The sequence below is a fragment of the Crocuta crocuta genome, unplaced genomic scaffold (genome assembly GCF_008692635.1).
Source record: "Crocuta crocuta isolate KB4526 unplaced genomic scaffold, BGI_CrCroc_1.0 scaffold318, whole genome shotgun sequence".
NCBI classification, from domain to species: domain Eukaryota; kingdom Metazoa; phylum Chordata; class Mammalia; order Carnivora; family Hyaenidae; genus Crocuta; species Crocuta crocuta.
Window position 1 is genome coordinate 3106217 of NW_027531425.1, and position 14024 is coordinate 3120240.

A 14024-nucleotide genomic window follows, 5' to 3' on the forward strand; every position below is an offset into this window, starting at 1 on the left:
AATCAAATTTTTACTTACCCTTTTACTTTCTTATCTATGTACACCCTGCCTCCTCCCTTTTGCCACCATCTACCAGAGGGAATGAAACTGAACTTTTTAACTGTGGGATAGCAAAAAGACCCGGGTCAGAATCCTGCCTCTGCCATTTACTGGCTGTATGGCCTTGGATAAGTCACTGATTCAATTCTCTCAACCACAAATGGGAAGAGTATCACCTACCTTGCAGGATTACGAGAATCAGTGTTATTAAGTAAAGTTCCTAGTATAGTACCAATGGCACAAAGTCATCATCACCACCACTATCAAGCCTCATGCAAAAATCCAAAATCGACAAAAGAATATTTATGCAAATATCCAAAAATTATTTTTAAAGAAAGATACACAAGTCAATCTTATAAGATTCTGAAAACCCTGTCACCTGCTTTATTTCTGGAGGAGGGTAAAGGGAGAAGAGAAAATATCCACTTGAATTTGATGGGGAGCTTAATGGGAAGCAATAGTAGCAACAATTTGAGGCCTCTAAGGCTCCTTTCTGATCACAAGGGAATGCTGAAACTTCCTTGTTTGGAGATTCAAGAGTTTAATTTTTCCCTAGAGCAAGAGCATCCATTTTTGCTGGGATAAAAGAATAAAGAACAAACTCAATAGCACCAAATGGGGTTTAACACAGAAAATAGGGCCAGGTTTCTCCTTTCAAATGCAAATTTTTTACATTAAAATATGTTTATAAATCATAGTTGTTTTTCCTCTTGATTTAATCCTTCTCCTTCCCCTACCAGGAGCCCCGGGAACTGGAAGAGCATGTGCATTACTAACCAGATATACAATCCAGATGCCCCTTCCAAACTGGAATCTGATTACTAATGGACTGGCCCAGCTCAGGGCTGCCCTCAGGGACAAGAAGCAGGAACTATGCCCTCAGGGAGAAGGGATACTGAGGATGCCACCAGTCAAAGAGTCGAACGCTGTGCACTGGGTCCAGGATGACTTGCACACCCTGTTCACTGCGCAGTTTCCGACCACCATGGACAGGAGAATCTTGGAACACCAGTCTCACGCGATGATGCCGCATGTCCGTGCTCACATTGATAGTAAACTAGGAGGGAAAAACAAATTCAGTACCCAAATTAAACAACCTTGTTTTCCTACGGCTCACTCTGAAATAAGACAGTCTAGACAAAATTTACACTGGCTATGTCACAAAATGAAATTTCTTCATATTTAAACTATGCTAAAGAAAGTCTCTCAAATGGCTGAATAAATTAGGATACATGCACACAGACTACCACTGAAGCCAATTTTTAAAAACTGGGTTAGAGCTATACAAAATGACTTAAAGGCATTTTCTGATGAGATATTGTTGAGCAAGTCAAACAAGATGCATGAAACATACATCTGATCACATTTTTGATAAAATAAACCACAAAATCTCTAAATGTTTATGTACATGTTGGTCTGTACAGAACTGTAGGAGTATGAAGTACATGGAATATGAATATATAACTAGGTCATTAATGTGACTTGACCTTGAGGGAGGGGACAGGTGCCTAACAACCAACACAGTATATATGATATAATCTCAATTATACAAAATTATTTAAGAGAGTGGGTGTATGCATGTACATAATAACGGACACATTAAAGCACAACTCCTAAAAGGTTAATAGTTATAGGAGAGTCAACATCTAGGTCACCTTTACTTTCTCGATGTATTTATGTATTATTTGAATTCTTTACATCAAGTATGCATTATTTATTTTACCATTAAAAAAAGAATAAACCTATTTTCAATGTGGAGGGGGGAACCCCATGTTATCTCTGAACATAAGCCTAAAGGACAGAGAAGACAAATTGCATGAACTCTCAAGTTCCCAATCCAGTTAAAAAAATTTTTAAACTTGGAAAATATGCCAGAGACATAATTGTTGTTTGTGTATCAGTCTATTCTTAGCTAACTCTTGAATAGTCACCATCACACAAGGGACATAGTGGTCACCCTACATTTTAGTGTTCCATTTATGACACCACAAGCATACCTCAGGTCTTGACACACAGTGCTCATATATGAGCCTCCATATTATCCCTGAAAGGATAATGTTTCTCAAATATTGACGATGACCACACAAAAGATGCAAAAACATTCCCTTCCCTTTGCTATAAGAAGGAAACAAAGATAAAATATTCTCAGATATAACTAACTCCTCCATAAATCTGTTCCTAATATATAAATCTGCTTTCAGACTTTTTAAAAAATTATTCTTTAACAATTTCTTCCTCAATGATTAAACTTACTAATTTCTTTCAAACCCTAGGTATAGTGAGAGTATATAAAAGAGCTAAGAATGACATCCTGTCTCCACTTACCAGGGTAAATATCATTCCCATGACAATTGGAATAAAGATGAAATTGAGGGTGGTGACCTGCAGTAGGCAGCAGTCCTGGTCTGGGTTGGTGTGAACATCTTCATACTGAATGGGAGGCTGCAACCCTCCCAGACACTTGCTCTTTAATCTAGGGGACTGAAGAGAACTGAAAATTACTCTAATAGCTTCGAGGAAATGCTGATGGCTCTAAGACTCCACCAGTGAAAGTCTTATGGCTCAACAAAAGGGTGAGAGCCCTTTTTTGTTATCTCCTCTCTTCATACACATATTGGTTTCCATACAGATCAAGGAAAACCTGCCTTTTGAAAGAAGAGGAAACACATTAGGATGAGCAATGTGGCAGTGGGTATATGCTTCATTTAGATGGTATTTCCTGCCATCTGGCAAGAAATGGAAACTTCTAGCTCTATCAGAGGCTCTCCAATGTCTGAAAGACTGCAAATTCCCTGTGACTTCTTGGACTCCGAAGAACATCTGCTGCACAAATGGGATAGAAGCAGAAGTGGCCATCTACTTCCAGTCACCATAAATAAGAGTCATGAGTCTCAAACTAAAGGAAAGCTCAGCATACACCTTCCTGCAGTTAATTCCGGTCTCAGCTGGAACACGGCTAAGACTGCCCTGCAACCCCTTCCCAGAAAGATCCTATGGTGGACCTTCTCTCAACGTCTAATGGGTATTACAGATCGAGGGCATCTTATTAACATCAAATGATTAGAGACAAAATTCTTCCCTCAAACCATGTTTTTGAAAAAATCAAATGGAAAAATGGATTTACTTTAATTATAAACTCATCTGTAACTCACCTATCATCAAGTACGGGATACCTAATTGCATTTGTAATGTGTCTCCTCATGAGATACTAAGTGGGGGAGCCAGAAAGGAGAAATGAGGCTGCTGAGGATAAGAAGTAAAGACAAGCAAAGCAGACTCTCACTGTGGCCAAGATCACAGGTACAGTCCAAGCAAAAGGCAGAGACAGAGTAGAAAACTATCTCCTCTTCTTATATATAGCCTCTTGGAGGCCCTTTTCCTCATGATGTCCCCAAACAGCTTCAGGTGTAAAACAACATAAGTCATTGTTGTTTGCAAATACATTTCCTTTGAAAAACAAAAAATGATAGGCCAATAACCCCAGTACATTGTTATAACAAGTTTTCCCCTTTTTCCCATGTTTAGAGAGTCTTCAACTATACAGAAAAGGTAATAAAATAGTGCAGTAAACTTCTGTATACCCTCTACCATTAGATATTCCACTTCCTCTCCTCCCACCTCTCTCTCATTTTACATATATACACATATAAAGATCATACACACATTGGGGGTGGAAGGGGCAAAGCCATCTGAAAGCAGCACGGATGCTCCACCCTTATTCAGCACGAATAAAGACACACCAGAGTGTCACCATCATACCTAAGAAATTAACAATTTCGTATCACCTAACATTCACAGCATCCTCAAATTTCTTGAATTGTCCCGAAGTGTCTTTTATAGCTCTTTGTTCCCCAATTCAGTACCCACTTTGCATTAAGCATTAAGCTATTGTACCGTGTGTCTCTTTTGCATAGGACAGTTCCTCCTTTTCTTTTCATGGCACTTCTGTAAGTTTTGATGTGTACTCTTTGATTTAAATAAGGCAATTTTATGCCTAGTGTAATTTATTAGAACAACATATTGCCTGAAAAATAAAGAGAAGATACGACTACATACCTGTTTTTTGAACTTAAAGTTGAATTCCCACATTGGTTCCTGTCTGTTCCCAACAATCTTTCTGCACCAGAAAAGTAAGCACTGTAAGAAAAAGAAAAAGAAAATAAACCAAAAATAAATACAGAAAAGACAGAAAAGGAAAAAAAATCAAAATAAGGCAACAAAACATAACCAGCAAAAACCTGTTTGACAGCTCTAAAGCCAGCCACAGTCCCAATGCCAAGATTTTACTCTGGCACAGATCGCGACCCCTCCCCCCCAATTTGACACTGGTGCAACATGAGAAGACACAGTCCCAGGGCTGTTCAGTAAAGAGAAGAGGGACCAACATAAGTCAACCCCAGATGCTGCTGAGGCCAACCCCCACGATTCTCATCTTTAAAGACAGAAGCATGGTGTCTAGAGACTGGGACTCTTGGTTCAGCAAGCCACCCTCTATGTGAAAATACAAGGGCGGCCAACAGCCACCAGGCAAGATGGTAACAAAGCCATAAGGCAGGCAGAGACGGCCGGCCCCGTAACAGGAGCAAGCCACTCAGAACTTCTGGGAGCAGACAGCCGGTGTGAAAACCACAGAGCTGGGCTGAATTCAGTCTAGAGCAAGACCCTCGGTGAAAGTCAGGCTACAGCTAGGGTTAACACAAGAAGTTAAGTACCTCCCAGGGGATAAGGGGTAGGTCGTCCGCCGTGCCAGCTGTCCTGCCCTTCAGACATGCCCTGTACGTCCTGCTGTTCCATCAAAAATAATGGGCTTGGCTTTAAGGGGCAGACACTTCTGCTGCCATCACAACGGCTCCAGTGTCCCATACAAGCTATGCTATTGAAAAGAGAGAGAGGGAGAATCAAATACGAAAAGCTGGAGTCCAGGAACGTGGGACAACTTCCTTTAGGCATGCTGCCAACTCCCTGAATGCCATGCGATTGTGGTTATACAAGTGGCAAGGCCATGCATGGGACACCTGCCACTACAGGTCCCACATCCTCTTAAGAGATGTCTGACAACAAGGCACAAAAGCAGCAGCCGGGTGGCCTGGGCTTACTAGCTGGAAGAAGACCTTATGTTTCACAACCTTGGCTTTTTATAATCTACTTTTTAAAAATTAATATACAGTGATAAGACTATGAAGCCATAGGCATTTTCGATTTAGGCAGTAGCACTTGCATTGTGCACTGGAGCCGCTAGGATGTGTCAGGCCTGAGGAGTTTGCCCAGTGCTATTCTACTCCCAGCAACTGCCTCACACCTGGCATGGTCAGCTTTGGGATGATCCCCACCTCATCATACTGGGTCTGATACTATCAAATGTTTCTGGGGGAGGGAAACTGCAAATGTGAGATAATACACTGTCCACTCATATTACTGGCAGAAGCAGCTGCTGGGTGAAATTCTACTCGCCCCACATTCTACTCTTGTCCTAAAGCCACCAGCAAGTGTGATATTAAGTTGAGCTCAGCCCATAGCCCTGATCATCTCAGTTTCCAATCCTGGAAGGAACCTTGATAATCGTGAAATTAATAGTACCCTTTCAACTAATATGCAGCAGGTAGAATATTATTATTACACTGGAGCTAAGCTAGGCGAAAAGAATCATTACAGAACATCCAAAGCACAGAAACAAAATAGAAAAGAAAGTGCTATAGAACACTAGATTTGGGGTAGGAACAGAGTAATGAAAATTACCCACAACTCAAAAGAGACAGAATTTAAACAATGGTATTAGTTGAAGCAGAAACAGGCTGAGGCATCAACTTGCCTAAGTGATGATATACTGTGCTGGTCTAGCTTGGCAAAAGTGGGTTCGTAGGCTATTTAATTATGGAGAAAAGGAGAGAAAGGACCAAAGGCTAACAGACCTATTTACAAATTAGAAGAATGCCAGATATTTGAATAAAATGTATGAATAAAAACTACTGGGGAAATCCCAAGATTTAAGAAATGGGCTAGGACACAGCAAGAATTTTAGAGAGTTAAAATCTATGAGCGGGAGTACCATTTAGTCTCTAAATGACCTAGCCCAGAGCTTGGCAATAGTGGGCACCTAGCATATGCTAAAGTCTATACCAAAATCTTTCAAGGAGGTCAACAAGAAAGAAGAATCCTAGGTATCAAGGTCAGTTCTGAAAAGAAAATTACTAAGGTGTTTGTGTTATATCTTCGCATCGTGTAAATCCCTTGTAAGAATTACAGTTTACATCTACCATTTGCGTTGTGCTCTTCCTAACCCAAATCATCAAAATCATCTAAAGCGATCCAATGTACAACGCATGAGAATAAAGTAAAGAGAATAAATAGGCTAGAAGCACAAGAAAGCTTTAAGGTAAAGAGAAGAAAAGCCAACCAAGCAGAGCAGGAATGTCTTAGAGAAATGAAACCCTTGAGTCCTGAAAGTTTACATTAGTCCCCTAGCAGCCTGGGACCTACAGACCTAGCCATCCCCATCAAGAAAGCTGGAGAGAAGCCATATTAATAGGCCCACCATACAAGAGTCCAGTCGGTAGGTGCCAACAAGGATTCTTACTTACTTTGGAATTCTTTAATGTGCTGGGAGTACTTTCTGGAATGGCTGGATTCTTGGAGATTCGAGCAGCAAATGGCTCATACATATGGTACAGAGATCGGATCACACATGCCCGGAGACAGCGCAGCTTCTCCATGGACTCTGGTCGCAGGCGCAAAGGCAGAGAGGCATCCAGCGTGTAGTGCCTGAAACATGACACATTACTCCTACCGATATGTGACCTATCTCTCCTGCTCTGGGTCCCCTAGGTCTCCTACTCTCTGTATGAACCTAACTGTACAATTCTACTGGCCAGTAGGTAGCTTGTCCCCAGTGTTCTCTCTCTCTCTCTCACACACACACACACCACCACCAGTGTTCTCTCTCTCTCTCTCTCTCTCTCTCACACACCACCACCACCCCCACCACCTCCTCCTCCTCTCAGCTACTTTTGCTTTTTTTTACTTTTACTTCTTAGCTATGCACAAGCCAATTCACATATATCTTATAATCCTGTATTCCAGCCATGTTAAAATTTTAAATCCTGTTTTACCCTAAAAAATGGCAAGTCTCTGACTTGACAGCACTACAATGTACTTCAGTTGCTCAGAAAGGTGTACTGGAGAAGAGCCACCAGGTTCTAGTGCCTCATGTCTCAGCAAGTTCTCTACACCCTTCCACCTCAACATCCCTCTCCACAACATCCTTACTGACAGTTTATAATCTTCGTTTCATTTCTGCATCTGGTATCAAAAGCTAGCTGTCTTAACTAATCTCACTTTCTCCTCACTCTCACCTCTACAACTATACATAGGGCAGCATGAGTACAAAAACTCTACAATACTTCAAGACAACTAGCAAACTAAGAAATAACGAACCCAGTTAGAAAGATAGGCAGAGAGGCATCTGTAGCTTTTGAAAATTCTAGCTAAAATAAACTTCTGAAGAAAAGTCAAAGGCAGTTCTTTCTGAGACCTGAAGCAAGACTTTTTGTTCAAAGTGGATGCTGGATGGGGGAGGGGGCAACCACGGGGAAGACAATTACCTGGATGAATTAATAATACCAATTTTAAATTAAAGAGGGGCTTGAGGAGTCCAAAGCTAGGCTCACGCCCAGCATGGAGTAGAGAAAGTGAAAACAGGTCACCAGCCAGGGAGTAGCTCCAAATCACAATGAGCAATGAAATCAGCTACAAAGACAACAGAGTGAGCTCTCTGTGGTCGCACCTTCGGTACAACCTGGTCCAAAAGGCAGCAGTGCAAGTGACAGTCCAGGCATTCTTACAAATCAGGGAAAAATTCACAATGTCCTCAGGACGGATATAGGAGGCCAGCAATAGCCAAATATCCATGGGATACTCTTCTCCTCCAGCCCCGTCCAGGTCTTCTGAAACAGAAAAGAGAACTATAACCTTTGACCTTCTATTACACACATACCTAAAGATCCCCAATCATTTCAATTCTCCCAGGGCTTGCACAGTTAAAAACCCAGTTTTAAACAGGTCCAAGGAAGCCTCTCAGGCTCATCATTTCCTGCTTATTCTAGCTGCTAAAAACTTCTGCTTCCTGTTGCCCAAGTGACTAGGTCTTATCTTAAAAGGCTTTTATTCTCAAGTTTTCCAAAGTACCTTTGCATATATCATTCCATTCTAATAATTCTTCAACCGAAATAAGGAAAATATTACTGTGCCCATCTTATTAGTAATAAGACATAACCTTGACACTAGGTTAAGGTAAACCAAGCCCAGTTTCTACTCCAAACTCTAGCTTTGCACTATAAACTCTGTCTCTGGGTAGCTCAGTCAGCTGAGCATCAGGTTCTTGATTTCAGGGGTGTCCTGAATGGCTCAGTCGGTTAAGCGTCCAACTTCGGCTCAGGTCATGATCTCACAGTTCCTGAGTTCAAGCCCCGTGTCAGGGTCTCTGCTGACAGCCTCGAGCCTATTTCAGATTCTATCTCCCTGTCTCTCTGCCCCTCCCCTGCTTGCGCTCTGTCTCTCTCCCTCAAAAATAAACTAAAATGAAAATTTAAAAAAAAAGATTCTTGATCCCATCTCAGGTCTTGATCTCCGGGTAATGAGTTCAGGCCTCATGCTGCACTCCACACTAGGCTCACAGTCCCCATCCACTAACATTTTCTTCAGTTCAGTCATTCAAAAAAAAAAACCCCAAAATTGATTTTAAGATGGTCTGATGAAACCTCAAAGTACAAACTAAATAATAACAGCAGGTAAGTTACAGTATATTTTCATCACTCAATAAATGATCATGATCAGACACTTAACCGACAGCCACCTAGGTGCCCCATCCTTTGCCCATTTTTGAGTTGGGTTATCTTTTTATTACTGAGCTATGAGAATTCTTTGTATGTTCAGGATACTGACCACTTATTAGATACATAATTTGTGGCTTACAGGCTTAACTATAATTCATCTTTTAGTTCTTTGCTCTGCTTTACTTTCATTAGGTCCCTTTATTCTAGTCAGATTTTTTTTTTTTTATTCTTTAACTTCTTTTTAATGAAATAAATACAGAAGAGAAAATAGTATAAGGAGTCCCATATAGGTGTTACCCAGCATTAACACTTATCAACTCATGGCCATTTTTGTTTCAACCACTACTCCCCTACCACAACACACACACTGTGGATTATTCTGAAACAATTTCCAGGTATCCTATTATTATCTCTTAAATATTTTGGTAGTTCCCTCGAAAAGACAAATACTCTAACAACAACAAAAAATTAGTCATGTATAAAAAGGTTAACAGTAGGGGCACCTGGGTGGCTTAGTCAGTTAAGCGTCCAACTTTCGCTTAGGTCATGATCTCACGGTTCGTAGGTTCGAGCCCTGCGTTGGGCTCTGTGCTGACTGTCAGCTCAGAGCCTGGAGCCTATTTCAGAGTCTGTGTCTCCCTCTCTCTCTCTGACCCTCCCCTGCTCACTCTGTCTCTCTCTCTCTCCTAGAAATAAATAAAAAATATTAAAAAAAAAAAAAAGGTTAACAGTAATTTTTTAATATTATCAGAATCCTGTTAGACTTGTCTCTTTACTGCTGCCACATGTGTTTTGTTTTTCTAGGTCTCTGGACTTCATGTTAGCTGTTTGGAATTTCATTTGGAATACTCTTCTCTTAACCTGTAACTATCAAAGTTCTTTATGTCCTTCATAGCTTATCTCCATGAAGGTTATTTTTACTGATTCCATTTCCTGCATCTTGAAATTTCTTAATAATGGTGTTTAAAACAGTGACAGTTCTTCAGTAGTTACTGAGTTTTGTTCCTAAAGATGGAACATTTTTAAATAACACTCTGCTTTGTAAAGGTCCTTATGGGACTCAGTGGGAAAAATTCTGATAGTCATTTACGTTCTTCTTCAGGGAGAGATATAATGTGGGAGAAGGTGGGGCCTAAACATGGTACCAGAATGGTTACCAGAAATTATATGAATTGGGACCAGAAAAGAGGATGTTGTTTGGAGGCATTGATATCTGTTATGAAGAAGCTAATGCAATAACCTGATTGAGTCACAGAGCTGCAGGAAGTAGTTAGCTAAAAAAGTAGAGGCAGCTTTGGGGAGGTAGCATAGGGTCTTTCTGCCTAGGAAAGAGAAAAAGAAAGCTGGTTTTTGGATAGTTCTGTGACTAGGTCTGAATTACAGGTTAGGGTTAGGGTTTGTCCAGATGCAGGTATCTTTATAGAGTGTGAGTTTTTATTTGAACTGGAGACATCTGGTGGACTTCAGGGTTAAGAGAATGAACCCTGATGAAGTCTGAAGGAGGAGGAGGTGAGGATACATTGTCACAGGGCAACTTTGAGTACTGAATGCCCATGATCATAGGTCAAACTGGCAACGAAATGAGGAACTAGAAGGAAAGAACCATGTCTACAGGCCTTTCCAGAAGGCCAAAATTAATACTGACATTCCTCACATTTTTTTGTTCCTTAACTTCTCCTTGAAATCCCAAGCATCACCATGCTATTAGAGATTTATCTTCCTTTGTTTTGTTTTCCGACACACTCCACAGAACAACTTACAGACTTTTAAAATATCTTTACTGACATAAAATTCACTCTTTTAACGTGTAAAATTCAATGGTTTTAATATGTTCACTCATTTTGGCTTTCTGAAAGAGTAGTATCATTGACAATAAGTGGCATAATTGCAAAGCCATGTCAGTTCGCTAATTATTGATTATGTCAATATATTTTAAGAAATACAAATATGTTATCTAACTCTCAAGTAGAGGTCAAAGTTCAGATAGATCTGACACCAAAAATACACATAATCATTTATACACTGGCTTCCTCTAACTCTAGCTGATCACTGGAACCACTTTAGCTTTAAGAGCAGCTATTCTGGGTGCTACCCCAGGAGAGTCTGATTCATTAAGTCTAGAGCAAAGCACTCAATAATGTGCATGACAGCTGGGCACATTATTTACTGTTAGTTTGTTTTTCTTTGTTTCATTTGTGTGAGTTTTATTGGCACTAAAGTATACAATCACATACTTTTCTATTTCCCACCAGTATCTATATTAGACATAAAGCAGACTTTAACAACTGCAGAGCACATAAAGCCCACAGTAATATATCTAACTTCAGCTGAAATGAAACCGGTTATATACAATCCACACGTTTAGGAAAAATTTTTGGTCGCATCTTTGCTTCCTTACCTGCTCAGAAATCCAGAAATGAATAGGCTTTTTGTTTTCCTGTTACCATGTGGGTTTTGACCTAACAATCACACGTTCTCACTGGATGGCTACTACAGTCGAATTTACAGCTCCAGAAATCTACTGATTCTTCCCAATCTCCTTTCCTCTCAAATTTAGACAAGAGTAGAAAGCGCTATGATATTAAACCTGTCCCCCAACTAAACTCCAAACCCTGGTTCTCCACTGGCTTCACCTCTTGTGCTGAGAGAGTGAACACCTTCAAGGTATCATGACAGACAGGATTACACCAGAAGCGAGCAAGCCCTATACCTTTATGCCTCTTGCTCTTTTTTTTTCTGGAGACGGTTCTCTCATGGATGCTCTCCTCGTGGGCATCCAGCTCATCACTGCTGTCAATGACATCACAGGGCTCGCCAACCCCAGAAAGAGCTTCCACTGCAGGAACCTGGGAGGCTTCCAAGCCACAAAGAGATTTTACTAGAAGAAAATAAGGAGAGAATGAGATGGCAGAGTCCCATCCAGAAATACAAATGATATGACTTAGGGCAGGATATCAGCATCCGTGAGGAAGAAGGAAAGGGGGGGAGGGGGAGCAACAGTGAGAAAGAGTCCACTGAAGAAGGCTGAGAACCAAAAAGGAAGAAAGTTTGGCATTTAAATACAAAAAAACAAAACAAAACAGGAAAGCAAATGGGCAAACTGACTCCAAAGGTGCAGAGATTCAGAGACTGACTCCTTAAAAGTGTCAACTTCAGACCTGAAGGAAAAGGGAGTGCATTATTCTGCTGCTGCTATAAACCCTGCAGGATAAACACAAAAGGTGAATGCTATTCTCATTTGCATAAATTCTAAGGAGCAATGTTTGAGAGAAAAGGAGTCCAATTTAACCCTGTTTCTAAGCCAGAGTTAGTAGTGCCATAAAAGCACAAGTCTCAGGGACCTGTGAGCAAAAGGCCTGAAAGTAAGAGAAGCATGAGAAAAGGAAAGGCATGCTTCAAGGTTATCACACAAAGAAGCAAACTGCAGAATAACTGAGAGTACATGTGAACCACAGGGGGAAAAAAAAGACAAACACCCAAAAAGAAGGCAGTGAAAATTACAAAAAAGTACACAAAGATTTGGGGGGGGGGAGGGAGGGGGCGNGCTACAGAAACTGCTCCTGCTCTCAGCTAATCCTCCCTTGTCCCTCCTCCGAATACATGAGTGGCTACTAGGGACAGCAAACATGTTTATGGGGAGATGCCCAAAGGACTGCAAGAAAACCACTGAGGCAGGATCCCAGGAGAATGAAACACCTAGTTCTGTCTTTGAAGACCTGTGGGCAGCCTACCTTCCTGCTGAACAGCATTGGCAACAGCTTTCTTGACCCGTCCAGACCTCACGACCGCCGGATCCGAGTTGGCATAATCCGCCACGGTCACTGAAATACAGCATCAACCCTCAAACGTGGAGGCCGCCTCCCGTCCGCGTCCTCCGCCCCAAGACCTCCTGCTCGCTGCAGGCCCCCGGTCCCAGTCGCTCATCCATTACTGGCAAGCGAGCGCTCGCCTCGCCGCTGTCCAGCCCCCCTCCCGGCCGCCAGCAATCAGCCTTTCAACGCCCCCGCCCCCTCGCCCACCTCGTCCCGAGCAGGCGTCGTGGGCCCGGAACTTGAGGCGCTTCCCTCTCTTGGGCATGGCGACCGTATCGGGGCGAGGCCGACCTAGCGGGCCGGGACCCCGGGCCATGTCTCGGGCCGGAGAGCCGGCTCCGGGAGCCGCGAGCCAGCTCCAGCCGGCTCTGCGGCCATCCCGCACCAGAGTCCGCCGTTCTCGCGAGGACTTAGGCCAGGGCTTCGCGTCGCGTTGGCGGTCGACGCCCCATGCGGGAACCAATTACCGCCTGCTCTGCGGAGGACGTCATCATCCAGCGCCCACGGATTACCTGCGTCTGGTTTCTGTACGGAATCGACCTGAGTCTCTGTTGCTGTTCTTTGGGGCATTGTGGGATTTCGCCGCACCTCTTGAGAGGTGATTGGTGTCCCAAACTCGGAACCCACGTCCGCGTTGACTGGAACTGAGTTTACGCCCTGGTACCCACGATCTTTCTGCACCGTCTCCGTCCGTGTTCCAGGTTCATCGAAGGATCGATGAGAAAAGAAAATTGTCTTTGTATTGATAGAGAAGAAAGTCACTGAGTGAAGGTTACAGCAGGACCCTGGACTAAGTGCTAGTACGAATAAGTTAGTGTTCTGAGTTATGTTCTTGTCCTCCTTTCTTGCAGCTCCCAAAAGATGCTAATACTGGTCTTGATATCCAAACTGCTGGGCCCACTAGAGAATGCAACCCTAAGATATTTAGGAGACTCCGGTTTTTAATGTGATTACCTAGTACATAACAGTTCATTAGGAGCAAACCACTGGCCCTTTATTAACATTGTGCTAATAGGCTTGACTCAATTACGAATTAATAATTGAAGCTGAATATAAGTGATTATGATTGAACTATTCAAATTTAATTTATCCAAAGTATAACATAAAACAAGGGCCTATTAGACTGTTAACTAAAAGAAAGTAGTTCCAAATTTTTCCATGTGTACATAATTCATGTTTGTTATCAAGTTAAAAATGCAGCCGGCACAATAAAAAAGTTAACGACCAACGGTTCATGTTGCTTTCTGCTGATGTGTCACTTTGCTGAAAACACTCAGGCATTGGGATTCTGGAGGAAACCAAAGGTGCAAAAAAATAATAAAGTTTTAACTGAAATGTTCTCCTC

The 14024-nt window shown here is 42.0% G+C and overlaps 1 protein-coding gene across 3 annotated transcripts; it reads right to left on the reverse strand.

Annotated features, from left to right (window-relative positions):
• Positions 1 to 392: 392 nt before the first annotated feature.
• TMEM183A (transmembrane protein 183A) lies at positions 393 to 13092 on the reverse strand. Of its 3 annotated transcripts, none has more exons than XM_077771999.1 (8): positions 12887 to 13092; positions 12599 to 12688; positions 11578 to 11745; positions 7820 to 7976; positions 6618 to 6798; positions 4096 to 4176; positions 2365 to 2520; positions 393 to 1096 (listed from the first exon to the last, which is right to left on the reverse strand). In XM_077771999.1, the coding sequence occupies exons 1-8, from the start codon at positions 12993 to 12995 to the stop codon at positions 911 to 913; spliced, it is 1128 nt and encodes a 375-aa protein (XP_077628125.1). In that variant the 5' UTR covers positions 12996 to 13092; the 3' UTR covers positions 393 to 910. The 3 variants fall into 3 exon arrangements, with proteins under 3 accessions (XP_077628125.1, XP_077628124.1, XP_077628126.1); XM_077771998.1 differs by having other exon boundaries at positions 7820 to 7979; XM_077772000.1 differs by lacking the exon at positions 11578 to 11745 and having other exon boundaries at positions 7820 to 7979.
• Between the last annotated feature and the right edge of the window lie 932 nt (positions 13093 to 14024).

Bases quoted from the DNA above. Each gene is read 5' to 3' on its own strand.
- TMEM183A (XM_077771998.1), bottom strand. From the start codon at position 12,995: ATGGCCCGGGGTCCCGGCCCGCTAGGTCGGCCTCGCCCCGATACGGTC. The intron at 12,689-12,886 runs GTGGGCGAGGGG...GCTGTATTTCAG, and splicing joins CGACGCCTGCTCGGGACGAG to TGACCGTGGCGGATTATGCC. The intron at 4,177-6,617 runs GTAAGTAAGAAT...TTTTTCTTACAG, and splicing joins GCACATTAAAGAATTCCAAA to TGCTTACTTTTCTGGTGCAG.